The 23,892-nt window shown below is 38.4% G+C and overlaps 1 protein-coding gene and 1 long non-coding RNA gene across 4 annotated transcripts; one reads left to right on the top strand and one right to left on the bottom strand.

Moving 5' to 3' along the window:
* Positions 1-21,519, bottom strand: Tsp39D (Tetraspanin 39D). Of its 3 annotated transcripts, none has more exons than XM_067769591.1 (5): positions 21,362-21,519; positions 2,300-2,405; positions 1,845-2,204; positions 634-852; positions 1-569 (listed from the first exon to the last, which is right to left on the bottom strand). In XM_067769591.1, exons 2-5 carry the CDS (start codon positions 2,360-2,362, stop codon positions 516-518), a joined length of 696 nt encoding a protein of 231 aa, XP_067625692.1. In that variant the 5' UTR covers positions 2,363-2,405; positions 21,362-21,519; the 3' UTR covers positions 1-515. The 3 variants fall into 3 exon arrangements, with proteins under 3 accessions (XP_067625692.1, XP_067625693.1, XP_067625694.1); XM_067769592.1 differs by having other exon boundaries at positions 21,438-21,477; XM_067769593.1 differs by lacking the exon at positions 21,362-21,519 and adding an exon at positions 2,482-2,504.
* On the top strand, positions 21,093-21,504 carry LOC137242226 (uncharacterized). Its single transcript, XR_010950136.1, has 2 exons — positions 21,093-21,306; positions 21,443-21,504. It is a non-coding gene; the product is annotated as an uncharacterized lncRNA (long non-coding RNA).
* Positions 21,520-23,892: the final 2,373 nt, after the last annotated feature.

The raw sequence follows: 23,892 nt of genomic DNA, 5'->3' as shown, positions 1-23,892 counted from the left end.
TTTATTTACATTTGATAGTAATACATAGCCTTGCGCATTTATTCTTCTTGGACCATGTAGTATATATATATTATAATAGTGTTATCGGTAAAAAATGGTGCTAAGCTACAAAATGACAATAACCTCTAAATGATTTCTATGCTTATTTGGATACACAGTTAGTATATTTATGTGCTTAATACATACGTATATTTATGTAAATCCATATGTAAGTATGAGCTGTTTGTTGCTTCCCGAATTGAGCAGAAATTAACAACTCTTCTCTTATAAAATTAACACTGATGTAATATGGGTGCTACAAAGGACTTAACGACTACTCGGACTACATCGGTTATGTTTTTTCATATGTAGTATATTCGTAGAACTTAAGGTGTATATTCGTGTAAAATTGTCATATTTGCTCGATTATCATCACACTTCAATATACATATATAAATCTTTTGCTCACATTCGTTTTAATTGATGAAACGTTGCAATAAATTCTTATTGCATTGTGCGAGCTTCTTTGATATCTCTTATGCTCTTCGGAATGAACGAAATAGACAACAAGCGAAAAGTATAGTCAGTAGCTAAAAATATAAATTTTTTTAGTGATATGCATCAAAAAATTTTACAAGTTTAATAAATTCTTACTTGAATGCCCGCCACGCCGAGTACCACGCTTGCTAGGGTAACTGTTTTGGAATCAATCAGTGTGAGCAGTTTATTTAGACAGCCTTCTGCGTGGGAATGAATAACAGTACATTCCTGAGCCTCATTTAAATTGATCACAGCGCAGCATGCAGGTGGTAAGGTGGCATTATGAAATACTGTTTCCCAGTCTTTTGGTCCAAACGTACCGCAACAATCCATCTATAAAACACCTAAAATTTTATGGGGGCATATTGGAAATTCTCAAGTGGACATGGAGCTTTAAAATCAGACTTTATCATGTGTATGTATAACCTCAATGACCGCTTTAGGAGTGGTGTTCCCACACAGAAGCAAATCGTTGTGCAATTCTTCACACATGTATGAAGGGTGATTACCTATCAGAAGAAGGTTTTACGCATATCGGCGCTTAAGCCAGATTTAAGGGGGATTTACAATGTCTCTATGGACAGACGATCCCTAAAAGTCGAAGCACTTTTTGTCTCCTGCTGGTGATATTTGACATATGTATGTACATTATTAGGTTATATACGAGGTATTATAAGAATTTAAAAGGCATATCTTCGACACAATTAAAAGCGATACATTACATAGCTGCCTGTTATTGAGGCGACTGAAATCCATCGACCCGAAAGGTTAAATAGTTCAATCGAACCGCTCCTAGGAGGTCGGGAAAATACCAGAATTTATATCCAGAACAACCGAAGACTTCTTATCCTTCTCCACAACTTTTGGCCTCCAAAATAGTTCCTAAATTAAACTGGCTAGTCCGTGAGACCTAACATAGACTGAATGAGTCCGTAGTCGATAGATACTCAATTAAAAAAAAGTTATGTAGCGCGATAAACCTTCGACAAGTTTAAAGTCGAGCATCCCCTTCACTTTTTAGTATACATACTGCATTTTGATTTTTCCTAGAATTTTGCAGACCCGCATATTTTTTATAAAGACGCTTGCCAAACCTTTGCCGAGTGGCGCCCTCCCATTCACTATGATGCGCTAAAACCGAACACATTGTCAGAACCAAGGCCTTCGGGGAGTGTTCTTATCCCTACAACAACAACAACAACGATCGGATTGTATACATATGTGTAAGGAAAATATTGTGTACGTGTGAGGGAAAAACATTGTACTTCTATTGTTGTTATCGTTTTCTTGTTTTTTACCCCAATTGATAACCAAATCTTACTCACCTCACTTTGCAAAAGCGACCAAGCATCTCTATTTTCCTTACGATAGTTGTATTCTCTTATGCTGGAATTGAATTGGCCTTCCATTATTTCGCCTAGGGCTGCATGCTTAAGATAACAGGCTACACCCAATCCGATCTCAGAGAAGAATATGATAATCGCCAAAATAGAAAAGCACAAAATCATACAACCATTCTCTGTTAAAGATCCACAACACCCAAGAAAGTAAGTGAATGTTTTTGTAGCGCCAACAATGATTAATATGATGGGCACTGTCCAAATATGATCACTGACAAAATTCGAATAATGTGCATAATTCAACTGTACCGTGACACCAACAATGAGTATAAGTAGCCCAGTTAACTGTAACAGCAATTAAAATACATAAATAATTTATTTTTTTTCTTTTTTGAAAAAAAAGAATTAATAATTTTAATTAACATTGACGCAATACTTACAGCAAACAGCAGGTTACAAAAAATTGTAATGCACTTCACGCACGTTAAGCCTCCAGAAGCCATTTCCAGTATTTTCCGCTTTTCCTTTGCAAACTTTCGAATTCAACTGGAAATAATAAATAAAAGTATATCTACATATATCTTATATTGTGAGAAATCATAACAAAATAAAACAAAAGTACGCTTTAGCGCTGCAAAATTCCGCTACTTTTACTACGAATGACCGTACCCACAAAAGCTTTTTTTACTTCTGCCCCATTTTACTGCTGGCCGAGCATCAACTGATTGGCATGTCTGTGAATGGTATTATTGGTGGGGTTAGGGTGGTAGCGCGCCACCTGTACGCATTGCAACTACGTAGACGTATAGCCGGGTGGCACACGACCACACAAAAAAATGTTTTGAAGTATGTGTTGGCCAACTGTGGCGGCAACCAATTCAAAGGAAATACAATGAACCAAAGCAAATAACAAATCAATACTACCACGCCGCGCAACAATGAACGAGGGTACTAACAAAAGTTCTAGGGACTTTTTAGATTTGTTCTGAAAACTAAAAGTACTAAATGCCTTGCTAAGGTTTATGAGACTTCTTCCACAATTTGCACACGGAACGCCAAATTAGCAATGCATAAATCAGACGAAATTCCACCATAAAACAGAGATTCGATAATTAATTTACTTTTCTTTAATTAAAGCCACTACAAGTAGTAAGTGAATGCCAAATTACATATGGTAGGATTGCACCAGGAAGAGCTGAAATCAAAATTATAAGTGAGCGGCTCGCAAAAGGCCAGAGTTTATTTTGTTCAATTTGTGCAAGTGGTTACTGGTAACGAATCGCTGGCAAAGAAGAAACACCGCCTTGCAATTAATTTTCCAATATTAAAACAAGGTCTGTGAGAGAAAAGCGCAACGCATTGATTTGTCTTATGCTGAATTTGGTATACTCAGAAAGCAAAAATTTGATGCCTTTTTTAAAAGCGGATCTATAGGCTTAAAAAATACGATAATGTCGCGAAAAAACCAGCTTTTGTTGGACCCCTCGTATATACTCTGAACCATCACCCTCTTTTGGCATGTAAACTAGTTTAACGGCTATTGAATGCAATGTCTAGAAAATATCCAAGTGAAAGTGGGACACCAACCTCATTCTCACAATTTCAAGACTGACGAGAATTTTTTTTCACATTCAATATCTTTATGATGTGGTTTCATTCATGTAAAATTGTTAAGTATTCCATTTAATTTCATGAAATTGAATATCATTGTTTTGCGCACTGAATCAACAGGCGTGAAATATCATAGTAATTTATGGCTTTTTGTCGAACCTGTTGAACTTCGATTAAGACTAGCAATCAATCGATTATGTGGCTCTTCTTAACGACAGTTTTTCCAGTATTCTAAACAAAGTACTCAATAAAAATCTGTGTGCAATTTGATAAAAATACCTAAAGTCATGATTACAAATTTCTTAACTAGCATATTCATTTTTTAATTGATTGTTTTTTGATGTATTCTCGGAAAATAATACGAAAAAATAATTCGTTAAAAATTTGATTTTTAAAAAAAGTTACCAAATGTTTTTTAAGATTGTGAGTAAATTTCGAAAGTTGGGCCACTTTTTTAGAAAGTTATTAAATGACCCACAATAAGCATAGGCTTGAAATTTTTGCTTTCTGTGAGTAATATTTTTGAAATTTTGTCTTAAAAGTTCGAAGGATATAAACAATTAAAATATTTAAATAAAAAAATAAACATTTAATGAACCGTTCTTACATTTTCTCTGAAAATTTATTAAAAAAAAAACAAACTTAAATAAAATATATCGGTAGGATGTGTCAATCCGATACCAACAATTTATAGTGCAACAATAAAGGTGAAGTCAACAATATAACCTCAATTTTTCAGCAACTCTGTTTGCCAGTATTTACGTCTCCGAGAGAACACCTGCATATTTATATATGTATATATTTCGTCATGTCCCACTATTCAACTAAGTCAAACCTTTTCCCAGCCAGCATTTTTTTTTAATATTTATCAAAAAAGATTTAAATATCATACCCCCAGATGATTAAAAACGTTCAAATTTAAAAGTATTTTTTATTCGATAATCAGTGTATCGTCGGGAGAAAAGTGACCCCTAAATGTGATTATTCTTGAATAATCATTTATCATTCATATTCTTAAACACGTTTTATTCATTTTCTCATTATATTTGACATTATTGGGAGATTGTGCTTTGCTTGTTTTGGAATAAAATTTGAGTACTTTTCACAATCATTTTTTGAGCATATTTAAGAGCATTTGTCAATCATATTAAATGATGTTTTGGAATCATTCGTGAATACGATGATTCATTTTTCCGTCATATTTAATACATAATTAAATACTATATAATAATCATATTTCACCAGGGGATGAAAGCATCCGGAAGTTCGCAAGTCAGCTACTTGAACTGCAGGTAATTGGCAATAATTAACTTGACATGTTCATACACGACTACAACATCCAACACCAGCTATGATCATCATCTTAAATTGTGGTAACGAAGTCACTTGAAAAATTAAAATTATACTATATCTCAAATCATTCTTTAAAAATAACTTGGTGTTTTTGCCAATCGGAACTCATTGGGAATGTTGAGTCCGAGTTCAGGAATGTCGATCAAGCTTAACTTACTAGGGTTTAAATCCAGTATGCCTTTTCTGGGTTAGGAACAGAATTTACATTACTTGTACAGCCCAATTCTAAACAAAAATTCCGTGCGAGTTTTTTCCCTTCTCCCATTCCTCGTATTCTAAATAAAAATTCCTTGTGAGTTTTGTCACTTCTCCCTTTCCTCCTATTCTGAACAATGTTCGAAAAAGCGGAAACCGGTTATGGGAGAAAAATAGGTATTATGAATGTGAGGGAGAGGGAGATTTCTCTGCTATTTCATAGGAGTTTTTTCACTATTTAAATTAAAGGGAATGCATCAAAAAGGAAACTCGTTCGAAATTAAAGGAAATTCGTTCTTTTAAGAAAGAACACTTATTTGTACAAATTTGTGCTAAAATATGTATTTACATTCTACCACAATATTCTCACTGTTAATACAACAACTACAACCACAATATTCTTTATTTTAAGTCGAAAAGTATATCATAAGCAACGGTAGAGCTCTTGGTATACATATTTGATGCAGCCATCCAGAAATTGTGCAAGAATTTTTTAAGAAGGCTTAAATAGATTTTAGTATATGGCGAAAGGCGAACTCAACTCGACTTGGCCGCCAGAAAATTGCTTTGCGGAATGAAAGCAGGCAACTCCGGCGGATTTGTGTTATCCGGCCGTCATCTTTTTATGCTCCTCTGTTGACGTTGCTGTGGCACCAATTCATTACTCATTTCAGTGAATACCACATGAAATACAATACTGTGCATTGTTTATATTTTATTTCTTAATTTCAAAGAAATTTGCAACAATAATTTAACTTTTCAATTTTTTAAACAAAATAAGAGATGCGCAACGAAATTTCAATTGACAAAACAGCTGACTTCGAAAACTCGAAATTCCTATTCCCCAATTATTGTTCTCCCTAGGAGAAAAGAATTGGAGGAATTTTTCTGAGGGAATAAAAAAATCCGCGAGAATATTTAGAATTAGTCTGTTAAGTCTTGAAAATGTTTTGTATATTTATACAGCTCAATTCTAAATATTCCCTCGGAATTTTATTCTCGCGGATTTTTTTATTCCCGCGGAAAAATTCCTCCTCCTAGGGAGAACAATAATTGGGGAATAGGAATTTCGAATTTTCGAAGTCAGTTGTTTTGTGAATTGAAATTTCGTTTCGCATTTCTTATTTTGTTTAAAAGATGTAAAAGTTTAATTATTGTTGCAAATTTGTTTGAAATTAAGAAATAAAATGTAAAGAATGTACAGTATTGCATTTCATGTGGTATTCACTGAAATGAGTAATGAATTGGTAACAGCAACATCAACAGAGGTGCATAAGAAGAAGACGGTGGGATAACACAAATTCGGCGGAGTTGGCTCCTTCCATTCCGCAAAGCAATATTCTGGCGGCCAAGGCGAGTTGAATTCGTCTTTCGTCATATGCCAAAATCTATTTAAGCCTTCTTAAAGGATCCTTGCGCAATTTCTGCATGGCTGCATCAAATATACCAAGAGGTCTTCCGTTGCTTATGATATATGTACTTTTCGACTTAAAATAAAGAATATTGTGGTAGAATGTACATACTTTAGCACAAATTTGTACAAATAAGTATTCTTTCTTAAAAGAACCAATTTCCTAAACTATTTTGATGAATCTCCCTCTCACTCATATTCATAATACCTACTTTTCTCCCATAACCAGTTTCCGCTTTTTCGAACATTGTTCATAATAGGGGGAAAGGGAGAAATGAAAAAACTCACAAGGAAATTTTATTTAGAATACAAGGAATGGGAGAAGGGAAAAAACTCGCCCGAAATTTTTGTTTAGAATTTCTCCCATAATTTTTTTGAATTTTATGATTTTATGAAGTATATCGTTAGCTTAATGTGAAAATGTACTAAGTCACTTTTTTTTGAAAAATTGTATTTTAATGCAGTTTTAAAACTGATTTAAAAATACATCGATCACAAAAAAAATAAATATATTTTTATTTTTCATTTTTACGTGCTGTGGGCAATGATGCGTAAATGTGCTAAGTCGTCAGCTGTTAAAAAGAATGTGCTAAGTCAACCTGTCAATAATATCAATCTGAATTACTAGTAATTTCTTTGTGCGCGCATTTTATTTATTTATTTAATTCATTCAGTCTAAAAGTACATGCTTTGTTGTTTTTTCTGTATTAACGATGAAGACACTCCCCCAAGACTTTGGGAAGTGTTACCGATGTTGATGGTCCTTTGCCGGATATAGATCCGGTACGTTGCGGTAACAACGCACTATTAAGGAACTATATATTTATTTATTTAATTCATTCAGTTTAAAAGTACATGCTTTGTTGTTTTTTTGTATTAACGATGAATACACTCCCCCAAGACTTTGGGAAGTGTTACCGATGTTGATGGTCCTTTGCCGGATATAGATCCGGTACGTTGCGGTAACAAAGTACTATTAAGGAACTAGTCCGACCATCTCGGGAACGATTTATATGACCACATTAAACCTTCTTGGGGAGAAGCTATATATTGCGCTGAAAACCCCTTCAGATGGCTACACAACACAACCCCTTGAAATTGGATTCACCCAATTCAGACATGCCTTTGGTGTTTGATAAAGGCTTTGCGTTGACATGTCGATAGCTACATGCTTTCTTACAGACTAGTTAAAAATAGAAAACAACTCAAGCTTAAACTTATATAAGCTATTATTAAAATTAATAACACTACTGAATCGATTTGCTAGATGTATAGTCCTAATTATTGGTTCATTCATAGCATAATTCGTTTTATGAGTTATTTCGATAAATAATCTATTATGCCGAAGATCACGCAGTGGAATATATGGAATGAACAAATTAGATTAACAAGAGCATTTCGTCCTAAAGTTTATTACATTATAGGCAAGCATGAGTGAGATAAAAGTTCTTCTGTCATGCAAAGCCTGAAGACCAAGCAATTTGTGCCTGCTGGTATATGATAGGAGGCCGTCTGGCCAGTGAAGCATACGTAAAGTGATTTTTGTATATATGTTTTGAACTTTCTCAATTTTATAGAAGTTAGATTCATAGAAAGGATTCCATATTATTGAGCAATATTCAAGACCACTTCTGACCAAGGATATATAAAGTGCCTTCAACGTCATAGGGCCCTTAAAGTCATTGGTGTTACGTACATATAATGAACCCAACCATTCCAACAAATTTTGAAACAACGAAGTCAATGTGACTAGAAAAAGAGATTTTGGAGTCAAAAATTACACCCAAGTCTTTACTATCTTGACAACGATTAAGAGATTTAGCATTTAGTTTGTAGATAAAGTATGTGGCAGTTGTATTTTTGGAAAAGGACACAACACAGCATTTCTTTGAATTTAAAAATAAATTATTGTCTGCACACCATCCGACAAAAGAGTCCAGATCAGAACCGTTAGTAATAGTTTGAAAAATAAATAGTATTTTTTGTGAAATATATATTTTTAGTGTTATATTTCGATCATTAAAGCTGAGAAGTGATGGGGAAACATATTGAGTAAAAAGTGCTAAGTCAGGAGAAAAAATTTGTTTTGAGTGTGGAAATTGTGCTAAGTCATAAAATAGCTGCTGGGTTAGCATACATGATTTTTAATTATCTAATTATTATTACACTCAAAAGTATTGCAACTAAGGTATCCCCATTCACAGTTTTGCAAAAAAATGTTATTTCAAAAATTATTCATTTCTTGTCAAGGCAACGAAGAGATATCTCACACACATAGATGCAGTCATCAGCCGAAGTGCTTACTCACACACACACACGCGCATATAACTAAATTACCAAGCAGGAGATACAACAGTTCTGGAAGGTGAAACGTTTAGACCTTTGGAGAAATATGCGGACGAGGCAACAGAGAGTATAAAAGCAGCGCAAGCTGAGTAATAACTAGTCAGTTGTGATTTAAACTGGTTGTGAAGTATTATTGTGAAGTACTACTCCCAAAGTAATCTAAATAAAGACCAGTTTGCAATACTGAATAATGGAGTGATATATTCAACAGTTTAGCGATTCGAACGTTAGCAGAACGTGCATAATAGCCATGATTTCCCAAAAAAAAAAGAGAGAATAAAATTAATACGAAACAAAGCAAATTCTTTGATACAATTTCATCCGAACTTTATTGTAACACTTTTTGGTAGACCACGTTTTTGGGGTTTCCATCTTTCGCGTAAATGAATAATGACGATGGTTTGCTTACTCGTGAGCAAGCTACATACAATTGTCCATGAGAAAAAATTGGGTATTCCAAATTAATACCGCACATTTGTAGAGACTGTCCTTGCACCTTATTAATTGTCATAGCGAAGGCAAGGCGAATAGGGAACTGCAAACGTTTGAAATGGAATGGTAAATCCGTCGGAATCAGTGGAATTCTGGGTATCAAAATGTCTTCTCCTTTGTACTTCCCTTTCAAAATTGTTGCTTCGATAACGTTAACCATTAGCTTCTTCCCAGCGAGTCTGGTAACGTTGCAAAGTCGTGGCACAGTAATGTTGCGCAGCATAATAATCGGTGCTCCAATTTTTAATCGTAAATTATGAGGTGGTAGGCCTGGCAAATCGAATGAGTTTAAGAATTCAGTTGGATAATTTACGACATCTTCTTGATCAGTAATAGTGTCCATTGACTTATATGCAACTATGTCACCAGGTATTTGATCCAGAATAGCTACATTTATATCGTTGACGTCGTTATATTTCCCAGCTAAAATTGCTCTTTCGTTTGGAAATACACTCTGTATAAATGCCTCTTTAGACTGTGCAAAAGTGCAGAAATTGTTAGGCAATGTAATCATTCCTGTTGGATCGACAGACATTTGGCCATTTCCGATTTTCAGTAATTGCTGTGAAAATTCAGCTGCTGACGGATCGTTTTGTAGTTGAACACGTACGTTTGTAGTAAATGTAAGCGTGTTTATATCCATAAACACGATGATTTTAAACATGCAAACATGCCGTGGATTTTGGGATCACAGGTAATGTTTGCCTGAAATCTCCAGCCAATAAAATCATGGCACCTCCAAAGACTGTTTGGCTTCCTCGTAGATCTTTCAAAGTTCTAACAAGTGCTCCCAATGATTTCTTGTGTGCCATACTACACTCGTCCCATACGATGAGCTTACATACTTTAAGAACTTTTGCCGTTCCAGATTCTTTCGAAATATTACATGTTGGTGTTTCATTTACCTGCATATTCAAAGGCAGCTTTAATGCAGAATGTGCTTTGCGACCGCCTTCCATTAATGTAACCGCAATTCCGGAAAAAGGGAGTGCCAATACAACGTTATTATGTGATCGAATTGTTGCTAATATCAATGAAATCAAAAAGGTCTTGCCTGTTCCCCCAGGAGCATCCAAGAAAAACATACCACCAGTTCCGTGGCTAACATTATTCATGGTTGTATCAAAAACATGTTGCTGTTGGTCATTCAATTTCGTTAAATTTGATGTTACAAATGTGTTTAGTTCATTACAATGATAATGGTATTCACGCTCCAGTTCTCGATTGAACATATCATGCATTGGATGATTTGCTGCTGGCATGCCCAATTGTACTAACTATTTGACATCGACAAACAAATGTCGTCAATCCATATCAATGCTTCATTGTAAATTTCCAATGTGAATTCCAACTCATATAATCCTTGAAATGAAAAATATAACTGCCATATAATCCTTGAAATTATTCCATAATTCCAATGGATTAGATGGGGAGCACATTGCATTTATTATCGCAAATAATGTTCGTATTTGATGTGGACTGGCTATTACAGCTGAAACGGCAAGCGTATCTTCCCAATGCTTATCATCCTCCAACAAATTTAATTGTTGAAATGCTTCACTATATGTAGCGCACAATTCACCATTAATTGTTCTTAAAGCTTGGAATGATGTTAGGCCACGAACATTGATTAACAACAATCGCAAGAAAAAACACTCAACATTATTTGGATGAACTGAATAAATGCGTCCTAATGCATCTGTTGAGAACACATTAGGATGACCTTGAACTGGTTTTCCTTGTTTTCGCCTTTGAAATGTTTTCCTGGATTTATACCATGTGAAATATTGTGACACTTCTGCATATGGCAATGTTCTTGCAAAATCGTCCGATTCACATAAATGAAAAAAGGCAGTTAAAGTTGTAGACGGTGCACTTGTTGCTCTAAGCGCTGCATTTTTAGGAGTAAAATAAACGCGTTGGCTATATTCAAGGTGCGTTTGTGTATGTGTGCTGAAGCATCTCTCATAAACAGTGTACAAACCTCGGTGTTTATGTTTACTCTCCATCGAAAACAATTTGCAACTTAGCAGCACGACACAAATCGAAAAATTCGTATATTTATTCAAAAACTGTTGTACACATGAAATGATCTCGAGACGCTCGTCACCCAGAGAAAAATTACCACTCATCAGCACAGCTTCCTTCTGATACCCATAATGTAAAAACACATCCTAAGGTTATTCTGATCCACGTTTTGGGCAATATCTCGAGACCCTAGTCACCGTGATGTATGAAAATTACCCTCTGCTAAAGAACTCATCAACAGCTTTCATTTGATATCCATATTGTATAAACACATTCTAGGGGTATCTGGGTCAACATTTTGGCCTATATCTCGCGACCCTAGTCATCCAGGGGTACGAAAAGTACCCCATATTAAAGTACACATCAGAAGCTTCCATTTGATACCCATATTATACAAACACATCGTAGGGTTTTCCGGGTCCACGTTTTGACCTATATCTCAAGACCCTAGAAATTAAAAAAAAAATTGTTTTGCTAAAAACCTTCCCCTTTTTGATCCCTGTAATATGAAAAAAGAACGAATAAAAATGTCCTCGTATCGGCCCCAAAACATGAACAGGAACGAACATCATCTCATTTTTATATATACAGATATAGATAAAGTACGCAAATATACTTTATCGTGTTTGCCTACAGTATTGAATTAATTCATGTAGAGGTCTAATAAGTATGTACAAAAGTATACTTTTGAGAATTATCAGCTGTTACCTTTATATGTTCTACTTTTCAATGCTGTTTTTTTTATTATCCTTCATAAACATGAAGAGGTTTATTAGCATTGGTCCGACATTTGTAAGTATAAGCAGTGCGATTTAGCCAGTCCATTAGTATCAAACTATTACAGACAATTATTGGCAAATTGTTTGTTCTATTTCCAATAAAATCAATATTGGAATGATAGAATCTACTTTAGAAATAATCTATAGTTATATGGATATTTATGTATGTATGTAGCAAGCCAACCTAATAAAATCGCGCTGCGTTTTTTTTTAGCGCACGCAAACAACCGGCGTTTTTTGTCCCAACCGAAATAAGCATGCGTTGCGACAATGTAAAGCATGTGTGCAAACTTAAATGTCACGCAGAACAAAAATTGGAAATCGAGTTAGCTTTTTACGCAGTAATTTCAATTTCGGTTGCTCTCATACAAGTTGTATGTGCATGAGACATTTTTGACGGAAAATGACTTGCGTGCATTTATATTACGTTGGCCTGTGAGACTATTGACATACATACATATGTATATCTTTGCGAGTACATTTAAAATAGAAGGGTATACAGTTTTGTATGAAAATTAATGTTTTATCAAGATTGTAGGGAAGAAGTAGAACACCAAACACACAGTAGAATCTTGGCCTAAAACTCATCACCATAAATTTACTCTTAACTCGATTGCTGATCTAGGGATATAACGCCTCTCACTATCAATCATCTGTTTTCTTCACGTTAAGAGATATTGTTAGCTCCAAATATCTTTTAGAGAACAGCTAAGCAAAGTAAGTACAGACGAAGGTTCAGAGATCAAACAAATCGCTCTCAGTAGGCCTAGTTGCAGGACGTACTAGTAGCCGTTCCCACGGATTCATAACTTTCAAGTGGCTTACAATTTCAGTAACGCTTCGTTAAATGTTTGTAGAGTATTATTAAAGCTACAGCAGCGATCAAAGGAAGTCAATTCGACCTTAATTTGTTCCTCCAAACTTAGTGGCAAAGCCGAGTGTCGATATGAATACCTTCTGGACCGTACCTTATTGATTGTGCTTTCATTGAAGCCACCTAAGAGACGGACCACAAACCATCAGAAGAATATCGCTCCCGAATTCTCCAAGACACATGTTATCTGCTTTTCACAGGTTTCATTATTCCGAGATATGCATCAGGACTGGTGCTATGAGAGACTAATACGTACCATGTGATCTTTTTCTTCGCTAGACTTATTATCTGCTTTATATCTAGTCTGTCATTATTTTTCTATTAATGCTGGTTACCATATAGGCTGGTTACCTCATGGAACTTGGCGGTGGAGAGGGAGGGAATGGCCTGAAGGTTTAATGTGGCCACATAAATCGTTACCGAGATGGTCGGGCTAGCACCTTAATGGTGCTGTGGTACCGGAGCGTATCGGATCTGTATCCGGCAAAGGACCATCACGTCGATAACACTCCCCAAAGCCTTCGGGGAGCAACCTTATCGCTACAACAACGACCATATAGGTGTAGCGTTGAAGACACCACTACACTACAGCCCGGCTAGCCTAACAACGGTATACATTTTGAGCTGAGCGATAAAAATTTCCTGGGGATGGCCTAGGAGGTTCAATGTGGTCATATTAAATCGTTGCCGAGCTGACCGGGATTATACCTTAATGATGCTACCGGATCTATATCCGTAAAAGGATCATCAACATCGATAACACTCCCCAAAACAACAACCATATAGGCAAAATATGTCACAGTTGAGTTCGATAATAGTTGTTATTATCTGAACAAGTAAGAGTTTAACCTGTTACTGTATCCAGAACGAAGTTAGTATAGATTGACTAGCGTCCTTCTTCTGGTTGGATAGCAGGTAAGTTCTTTTTCTTTTCGTTCACCACAAGACCCACTTTTCGCCTCTTTATTCAAGAAAAAGAAGACAGAACTAATGGCGAATTCGTTTAAGCCAATGATATCAATACCATCAATGATACAGTAATAATCGCGCGCTCTTGTAATAGTGTACTTCTTGCGGTTTAGTTCGGCTGATCTCCAGTGTCTTTTGCTATCGAATGGCTGAGAGCCTGACTGAATTATTGGTGTTGTTTAACGCAATTGGCGTAGTCGTACAAGCTGTGTAGTAACATATTCAAAAGCTGCTTTGAAAGCGACAAGGAGGTGGTGTGTGTCATTTCTTCCATCATGCTCCTTCAGCAGGATTTGGCGTATCGTTAAAAACTTGTCGATAGGAGACTAAAGGGATGTGAACAATTACTTTTAAAGTGCAATCGGATCGGATCGGTTCTTAAACAACCAAGGCGATCAATCAAAGTTTTTTCCTAATACCTAATATGCTCAGTTAGAGCAGCTTTGACGTAACTTCGAAATACTTATTACTCAATTTAAGAAAGTGTATTACTTTTATTGGCTGATGAAAAAAGATTTGTATTCCTGACCTTGTTTAATTAACGAGTTCACTTGAAATTGGAAGATTCAACGCATAATATGCGTAACCATAACTTAACTAGCTCTTTTAGACTGTACACAGACACAAAATGTTACATACATTTTGTTTTTTTTAAGTTTAGTTTGCCTTTATATAAGCAGCACCAACCGACTTTGATGGAATTATGTGCTATCTTTTATGTTATTTACCAAGGTGTTGTTGCAAAATGGCATACTTTTCGATATATCCCGAAAAGAAATGCACAAAATCATTTTGGAAAACTTGCAAAAAATAAAAAACTTGCAAAAATAGAGCTGAAAGCCTTATGAAATCGAAAAACACATCATTAAAATTGCATTAGACAACAGATTTAAACAAATATTAGTTACAACATTCTATTCTAAACTAGTAATATTTTTAATTAAATAAAATATAAAAAAAGGAACATTATCTTTAACCCAGTAGTCATTTTATGTTTTCGTGAACTCTAAACGCAAAGTATATTGGGTTCCGATTGCATGCAAATCATTTAACTAATACTCAATTATACACCCTGAAAATGTTTTATTTCATTTAAAAAGAATCATCTTATTACGGCACCGATAAGAATATCAAAAGCAAAAAAGTGCTAAATATATATTGTTGTTGTTGTACCAATGCTTCACCCCACCTAACAGCCGCGACCGATCACAAATTGTCATCAATATCCTCTAACGGGAGTCCAAGGAAACTTGCTGTTTCAACAGGGGTGGACCATAATGAAAGGGGTATTAGAGGCGTTGGTTCCACATTACAATTAAAGAGATGGTTGGTGTCATGTGGGGACACATTGCAAGCGGGGCATACATTTTGTATGTCGGGGTTGATTCTGGATAGGTAAGAGTTTAACCTGTTACAGTATCCAGAACGAAGTTGAGCAAGAGTGACACGCGTTTCCCTGGGGAGTATGCGTTCCTCTTCCGCGAGTTTTGGGTAATTTTCTTTAAGTACTGGATTCACCGGGCAATTCCCGGCATAAAGGTCCGACGCCTGTTTATGGAGTTCACCAAGGACCTGCTTGTGTTTTTTTGCTTCGTACGGCTGGGTTCTCAGGTGCGGTATTTCCTCAAAATGCTTACGGAGCGGCCTCCTTAAGCCCCTAGGCGGTGCTGGTTTATCAATCAGATGTCTGTTGGGATTCTCTGGTTTCTGGGTATTCAACAGGAACTGTTTGGTCAGCATATCATTTCTCTCCCTGATGGGGAGTATCGTATCTCGCCTCATTATGCAGATGGTGTTCTGGGGACATAAGAAGACAGCCCGTGGCAATTCTGAGAGCAGTATTTTGGCAGGCCTGTAGCTTCTTCCAGTGGGTAATTTTTAGGCTTGGCGACCATATGGGTGACGCGTAGCACGTAATCGGCTGGGTAATTGCTTTGTATGTAGTCATAAGTGTTTCTTTATCTTTTCCCCAGGTACTGCCAGCGAGGGATTTAAGGATTTTGTTACGGCTCTGAATTCTCGGAACAATTGCGGCTGCGTGCTCACCAAAATGTAGATCCTGATCAAACGTCACACCCAAGATTTTGAGGTGCAGGACAGTCGGTAGCGTAGTGCCATCGACGTGGATGTTCAAAATGGTCGACATTTGGGACGTCCATGTTGTAAATAAGGTCGCGGAAGATTTAGTCGGTGATAATGCCAGGTTTCACGAGGCGAAAAAACTGGAGAGATCAGGGAGGTAGCCGTTTATTTTATTGCATAGCTCATCGATCTTTGGGCATGGTCCTGTGGCCATTATTGTGCAGTCATCGGCGTAGGAAACAATCGTGACTCCTTCCGGTGGTGAAGGTAGCTTAGATATGTAGAAATTAAACAAAAGTGGGGATAGGACACCACCCTGTGGCACCCCTTGTTTAATTCTCCTTGGTTTTGATGTTTCGTTTCTAAATTGCACCGATGCCTGCCGACCACCCAGGCAATTTGCGGTCCACCTTTTAAGACATGGGGGAAGGGTAGACCCTTCCAGGTCTTACAGTAACGAGCCATGGTTGACCGTATCAAAAGCTTTTGATAGGTCTAGCGCTACGAGTACTGTTCTATGGTGGGGGTATTGATTTAAACCGCAATTTATCTGGGTGCAATGGCATTTAGCGCGGTGATAGTGCTATGGAGTTTTCTGAAGCCATGCTGATGAGAGGCTAGCTGCAAATTTGCTTGGACATAAGGGAGCAAAATGGCTTCAAGCGTCTTTGCTACTGACGATAGGAGAGATATCGGACGATACGACTCTCCTATGTTAGCTGGTTTCCCAGGCTTTAGTAGCGGGACCACTTTGGCCATTTTCCATTTCTCGGGTATGACAAAGGTGGAAAGAGACAGGTTGAAGACATGCGCCAAATATTTGAAACCCTCTTTCCCTAGGCTTTTAAGCATCGGCATGGCTATGCCGTCTGGGCCCACTGCTTTGGATGGTTTAGCGCGACCAATGGCGTCCTCAACCTCTTTAGCGGTGATGGTAATTGGTGACGCGCTGAATTTGTGTTTATGTGCGTGTCTATTGGCTCTCCGTCTATCTTTGTTGACCGTAGGATGCATTATATATTGTCGACAGAAAGCGCTCGCGCATTTTTTCGCATCCGACAGCACTTTGTCGCCAAAGGCGATGGAAACTTTGTGTTGTTGTTGTAGCAATGCTCGCCCCACCTAATAGCCGCGATCGATCACAAATTGTCATTAATATCCTCTAACGGGAGTCCAAGGAAACTTGCCGTTTCAACAGGGGTGGACCATAAGGAAAGGGGTGTTAGAGGCGTTGGTTCCACATTACAATGAAAGAGATGGTTGGTGTCATGTGGGGACACATTGCAAGCGGGGCATACATTTTGTATGTCGGGGTTGATTCTGGATAGGTAAGAGTTTAACCTGTTACAGTATCCAGAACGAAGTTGAGCAAGAGTGACACGCGTTTCCCTGGGGAGTATGCGTTCCTCTTCCGCGAGTTCTGGATATTTTTCTTCAAGTACTGGATTCACCGGGCAATTCCCGACATAAAGGCCCGACGCCTGTCTATGGAGTTCACCAAGGACCTGCTTGTGTTTTTTCGCTTCATACGGCTGGGTTCTCAGGTGCCGTATTTCCTCAAAATGCTTACGGAGATGACTCCTTAGGCCCCTAGGCGGTGCTGGTTCGTCAATCAGATGTCTGTTGGGATGCCCAGGTTTCTGGGTATTCAACAGAAACTGTTTGGTCAGCATCTCATTTCTCTCCCTGATGGGGAGTATTCTCTTTGTCTTTGTGCTTAGTCGGATTCGATAGGGTCTTTACGGTGGACCAAAGTTTACCCACACCGGTAGAGGGTACAACCTCTTAGGTGCTCCTCCCATTTCGCCCGCTTGTGTTCGTCCACAAGCAATCTGATGCGTTGGTTTATATCCCTTATTTGGGGGTCGCATGGATCAAGCTGTCTTATAAGGTCACGTTCTCTAGCTAAGTTTGCGGTCTCCGCCGGGAAGTGGGGCCGGATTTCGGGAATTCTCCCGGCGGGAATGAAACGTACCGAGGCAGATTCAATGACCTTACGGAATGACCTTGGCGGGCATCAGTCCGGATAGGGAGGGCAGCAAAGCGGTTGTCTGTAAAAGATTTATATTCTTCCCCCTTCCTTTTTTGAAGTTTATGAAAGTGCGTTTTTCGGTGACGATGAAGTCGGCGGTACGCTCGAGCGAAATAAGTATAGGCAGGTGGTCGGATGCCAATGTTACCATCGGCTACCAGTTGACGCAATTTACGAGTTCTGCGCTCACGATTGAGATATCTGGCGAACTGTGACAGCTTCCTACCATACGTGTGGGGGCGTCTCCGTTTATTGTGCAGAACGTCGTTTCCTCTATTTGATCCGCTAACATCTCACCCCTACTGTCCGCCCGCAAGTTTGAGTGCCATAGATCGTGATGGGCATTGAAATCGCCTAAGATAATGCGATTGTTGCCAGTGAGTAAGGCTCTGATATTAGGGCGGTATCCACTGGGGCAACAGGTGGCAGGAGGGATGTAGATGTTGATGATTTCTAGGTTTGCATCGCCTGACCGGACAGATAGGCCTTGACGTTCTAAGACATTGTCCCTGCGGTCGATGCCAGTGTCAAATATATAATATTGCACAGAGATTGCGCGGTCTTTCCTGTGGACATTATACCCAGAGCAGGTCTGCAACGCAGATTTTGATGTGAGTTTAGTCTCTTGAATCGCAGCAATGCGGATGTTGTGCCGCTTCATGAAATCGACTATCTCCGTAATCTTCCCAGTTAGTCCATTACAATTTAACTGCAGAATTCTGAAGTGCATAAGGGGAGACGCCGCCACTCTGGGGGTAAGTGACGGGTGACTACGCCTGGGTTGTGGAAGGCCAGGACGCAATTGCTGTTGTGGCCCTGGGACTGGGCGTGCACTTGGGCAAGCATTGGGGTACCCGGATGATTTGGGTTTGCGACCTGGCAACATGGTGCGACGAAACCCGTCGGGGGGTTGCCGTTGCGGAGACCAGAACATCTAGGAAAGTGGCACCACCCAAGGCAGAAGCTTCGGGGCGCTTCGGCGTAGACTACGGGACGCCATTGGGCGTGAACAGCAAGGAGCCACAAAATATTTATAATAGTTACGTGGACGTCGGGTTTTGGGATCAAGCCCAGAACAACCTGTCCGATGCAACCATCCCTTACACGAGACACACTGAACAGAGTATGACCGTCCTAAAAAGATTCTTTTCCGGCAGATGCAGCAAAACCATTTCTCAGGACCGGGGTCAGGAGACGGACCCGGATTGGATTCGATGCCTTCCCGGAGTAAGAGAATATGGAGCAGTCCTGCTGCAAGGAGCTGCTGGGAGGATGACAATTTGTGGGAGGGACGCAACAAGTTAAATGGGGTCACACCGAAATGACAGTCCTTGGTCGGGAAAAATCCCGAGTCGCTCTGGTACATAGAACCGACTGTCTTGGGATGCGCAGTATATTCTAGCCCCTTTCTAATTTGTGGAATCAACCTTTCCTAACGGTGTTTATCGTGTCTTTATCGCTACAACAACAATGTGTAGTTTTCCAAATTCAATTATCTACCTCACCTACCCGTTGCGAACCCTGTTCTTTAAGAGCCGAGGCTCTGGCGAACCCAAGTTCTCAAAGGTTCTAGGGGGTAGGAGGGCGGTATGGGCTCGAAGGTTTCATGTTCAAATCGTTCCCGTGATGGCCGGGGTACGTTAATAGTTGTTGTTGTTGTTGTAGCGATAAGGTTGCTCCCCGAAGGCCTTGGGGAGTGTTATCGATGTGATGGTCCTTTGCCGGATACAGATCCGGTACGCTCCGGTTCCACAGCACCATTAAGGTGCTAGCCCGACCATATCGGGAACGATTTATGTGGCCACATTAAACCTTCAGGCCATCCCCTCCCTCCCCACCCCCAAGTTCCATGAGGAGCTTGGGGTCGCCAGAGCCTCGTCTGTTAGTGAAACAGGATTCACCGCGGATAGGTGAGGTTGACAATTGGGTTTGGAGAAGCTATATATTGCGCTGGCAACCTGAAGGGTTGCGCTACACAGCCCTTGAATCTGGTATTTTAGTCGCCTCTTACGACAGGCATACCTACCGCGGGTATATTCTGACCCCCTTACCCGCTGGGGGGTACGTTAATAGTGATTATTACCGGAACGTACCGGATCTGCATCCGGCAAAGGACCATCAACATCGATAACACTCCCCAAGGCCTTCGATGAGTGTCCATATCGCTACAACCACGACAACAACAACAAAAAACGCTCATTACCACTTACAAAGCAATTGGCCGGCAGATTGCATGATACGCGTCCCCGATATGGTCGACATGGCTATAATTACTCAATGAAAGAAAATACAGGCCTGCTAAAATACTGCAACGGGCTGTCTTCTTACGTCCCCAGAACACCACCTACACAATGAGGCCAGAGTACTCCCCATTAGGGAGAGAAATTAAATGCTGAAAAAACAGTTTCTGTTGAATACCTAGAAACCTACGCAACCCAACAAACATCTGATTGATAAGGATACTCCTCCCAGCGGGCTTAAACGGTCCTCTCCGTAAGCATTATGAGGATATACGGCACCTAAGACCACAGCCGTATGAAGCAAAAAAGCACAAGCAGGTCCTCAGTGATGTCCACAAACAAGCGTCGGATTGATGACAATTTGTGCCGGTCGCAACTATTGGATAGGGCAAAGTATTGATACAACAACAACAACAAAAACTATATGTAAGATTTTTTCCTAATGAAATGAGGGGAGGGGGGGGGGGGGGGGGGGGGGGGATTAAGTGACGGTGTTTTTATGAAAATTATCTTCCATAAAGTCATTTAGTATAGTACTTAGTGTTTACTACTTTCTAAAAGTCACAAAAACGCAAAATTAATAATTGACTTGACAACTTTACCACCAGATAAACTGATAATGACGTAAATAGCCCAATAGTTTTTTTTATGTTAATCAAGCCTTATAAAACCCCACTTGCTCCCCGATTCTTCGGACAGAGTTAAATTCCACACAAAAAGGGGAATACCTCGTAAGTTGGCAACGCTGACTCTTGCGCACATACATATGTATCTACATTCATAATAAGATACATATTCATAAGTACTAAAGAAAGATTTCGTTCGAAGTCAATTCGGTCTGCTTTCAAAAATAAATCAATGTAATCTCTTAACGTGGTGTATAACTAATTCCTATTACTTTAATACTGTGATTGGAACTCTACGACATTTTAAAAATGCTACAATTTCTTACTTTTACTTTTGCGACTTCAAAAACACACCAAAGTCGGGCATAACGAAAGCATAGACATCCGAACAATTATAAACCGGTTACAGGTAAGTATAAAATACACATTTAGCTTGTAATTACGAATAAAATGAATACACTTACGTTTTTTATCAGATCCGCTTTGAAATAAGCAAGCTTTTTAACCAATACAATTTGTCAATTTCTTTGAATAACTCACTTTAGCTTGCCGATTATGCAGCTTTTTCTTTATCAACCATGCAAACCGGTGACGATAACAAAATAAATGCAAACTGCAAAACATAAAAGGAAAATCGATGATGAGTTTGAGCAAAACAGAAAGTAAGAAATTCCGAAGCATAAGAAAATGCGCAAACGAAGAGCTGCCTAGCGATGGCAATATTTATGACAAAGGAAAGTATCAATCGAGTACTACTTATCGTAATTAATCGAATCACAAAGCGTTTGCGATGTTACTACTGTCTACTTTGATCTACAACGGTCAAATTTTCCATTAGTGCATCACGCTTATGCCCAAATTACATGTGTTGAGGTGGTTTGCTTTATGCAGTGGACTGTATGCGGGTAGCGGCTTACCAAATTCCAAGGAATAAATAATGCGAGACACACTTGATGTACATTTAATTGTACTACTTAATATTTATTTAGCTTTAATAATTTTTGGTGGGGAAAATTTTGAATAAGGTGCCACGATTTTCCAACTTTTTTTTCGAGGGGTGTCGGGGGTCCTAAAAATCACAAAATTATCATCCGCAACTCTAGGAAACTCTTAGTTTATGAAATATAAGCTTTTTAATTTCCAAATTTAGTAAAATTTCAACTTAAGTCCTGCACTTAAAATTCGGGTCGCATATGTCGATAGCGGTATCAAAAGACGCGTATTTGCGTCAAGATTCAGAATTTGAAAGCAGAAACTATATTCTTTATCTCGTTTAGAAGTTATTCGCGGAAAACACGTCGGTACTATTGTCGCTTTTTTCGTTGTTTCAATTAAACAAACGAAAACAAATAAAGGTGGTGAATAGTGTTGCCAGCTCCGCAACAATATCTTTTTATCTTGGTAGAACATTATAAGGTGGTGGCACGTCGACATAAATGCAAACAAACATACAATATCAATAGAGCCGTTCCATTGGTTTATCGAGCTCTGGCTCTGGCTCAAATCCCACTGGAACGATCTGGATAAACTTTATGAGAGCTGGCAGCACTAATATAAAACATCTGTTTTGTAGAAAATAAGAAGAAACGTACATAAGATTTTAAGATACTGATAGAATTATTAACATTTAAGTAGTTTCGCACGTAAGCAAACTATTTACTTTCCTTACATCATCTTCAAGTTGTTTACTCTTTCAGTGTTTTTGCTTTTAAATATGGCGAGATCTTTTATGTATACACAAATGTACACGTATTTAGTTCAGTGCTACAATGGCTCAACTATATGGTTGGCTCATCTCACCAGCTGATTTTATTTTTTTCATTTCACTGGAGTAGGGACTGTCAGAAGGAGATAGCAAACTTCAAAAGAAACCAACGAATTTACAACAGTTTCTTACTAACAAATGCTGCTAAGTTTTATGTTTTCATTCCATTCCATTCGTCTAACACCAACACGCTAAGTTTGGCAATGTGAACAAAGGTATGTTATTGCTGTAGAGATGAGCCAACCATATAGTTGAGCCATGAGTGCTACCAACTCAAAAGTGGTTAGCTGTCAAAAAATCTACTACAGAAAACGAAACGAACAGAACTGCTATACGGATCAGAAATTGAACCACATAAATATCAGGATCACAACGTTGTTGTTGCATTTGCATGTTAAATTTCTATCCGTATCTCGCTCAAGTCTCACTGGAACGTAACTAATGTATTTTGTTTTGTAATTCTCTGAATAATTTGAAATTAATGGCCCGTAATCATAGTCAAGTTAGAATAGAGTTTTATCGATTTAAACATGATTCTAAATTAAATATCGTTTTAAGTCTATCATAGTCAACTTAAGCACTGTTTTATCTCCAAAAAGGAGTTTTAATTTTAAAATGGCGCGAACGTCATTTTAAAATATTAAAATCACATTTAAGTTGACGTTTTGCGTTGCATTCGTGCGAAAATACGAGAAATTAAAATAAAAGTGAAATTATTGAAGTGAAAGTGAAAAAATGGACAGAAATCAACGAATTTTGAGGGATTTTGCGATTGTAGATGATGCAACCCAAGTAGGAGGGAAAAAGTATACAAGACACGGTACGATCCTTTCCAAATGGAGGAAGACGATTTTTATAAACGATATCGATTCGATAAGGCTACAGTTCTATATCTCATAGAAATTTTGGATATTGACGAACCTTTGAATAACAGGGGACTTCCAATTTCGGCCGGTCTGCAGGTTCTCACGGCGTTGCGATTTTTAGGAAGAAATGTTCACCATAGTGACATTGGTGGGTGCTATAATTTGTGATCTGCAGAATTTTACTTGCATTTACCCGTGTTAGGAATCCTTCAACACCAAAGGAAGAGAGGTATACACATCACGACATGCTTGGCAATGTGCATATTTATTCATGTTTAATTTTGTTCTGATGATAGGTACAATAGGTCACACATTGCCACTTGAAGCAAAATAGAATGCCTTAACGGACAGATTAAATCGAAAC

Source organism: Eurosta solidaginis, chromosome 2, assembly GCF_040869045.1.
Source record: "Eurosta solidaginis isolate ZX-2024a chromosome 2, ASM4086904v1, whole genome shotgun sequence".
Classification (NCBI taxonomy): Eukaryota; Metazoa; Arthropoda; class Insecta; order Diptera; family Tephritidae; genus Eurosta; species Eurosta solidaginis.
Note: the sequence above shows the minus strand (reverse complement) of the source record. Positions and strands in the feature narration are given on the sequence as shown.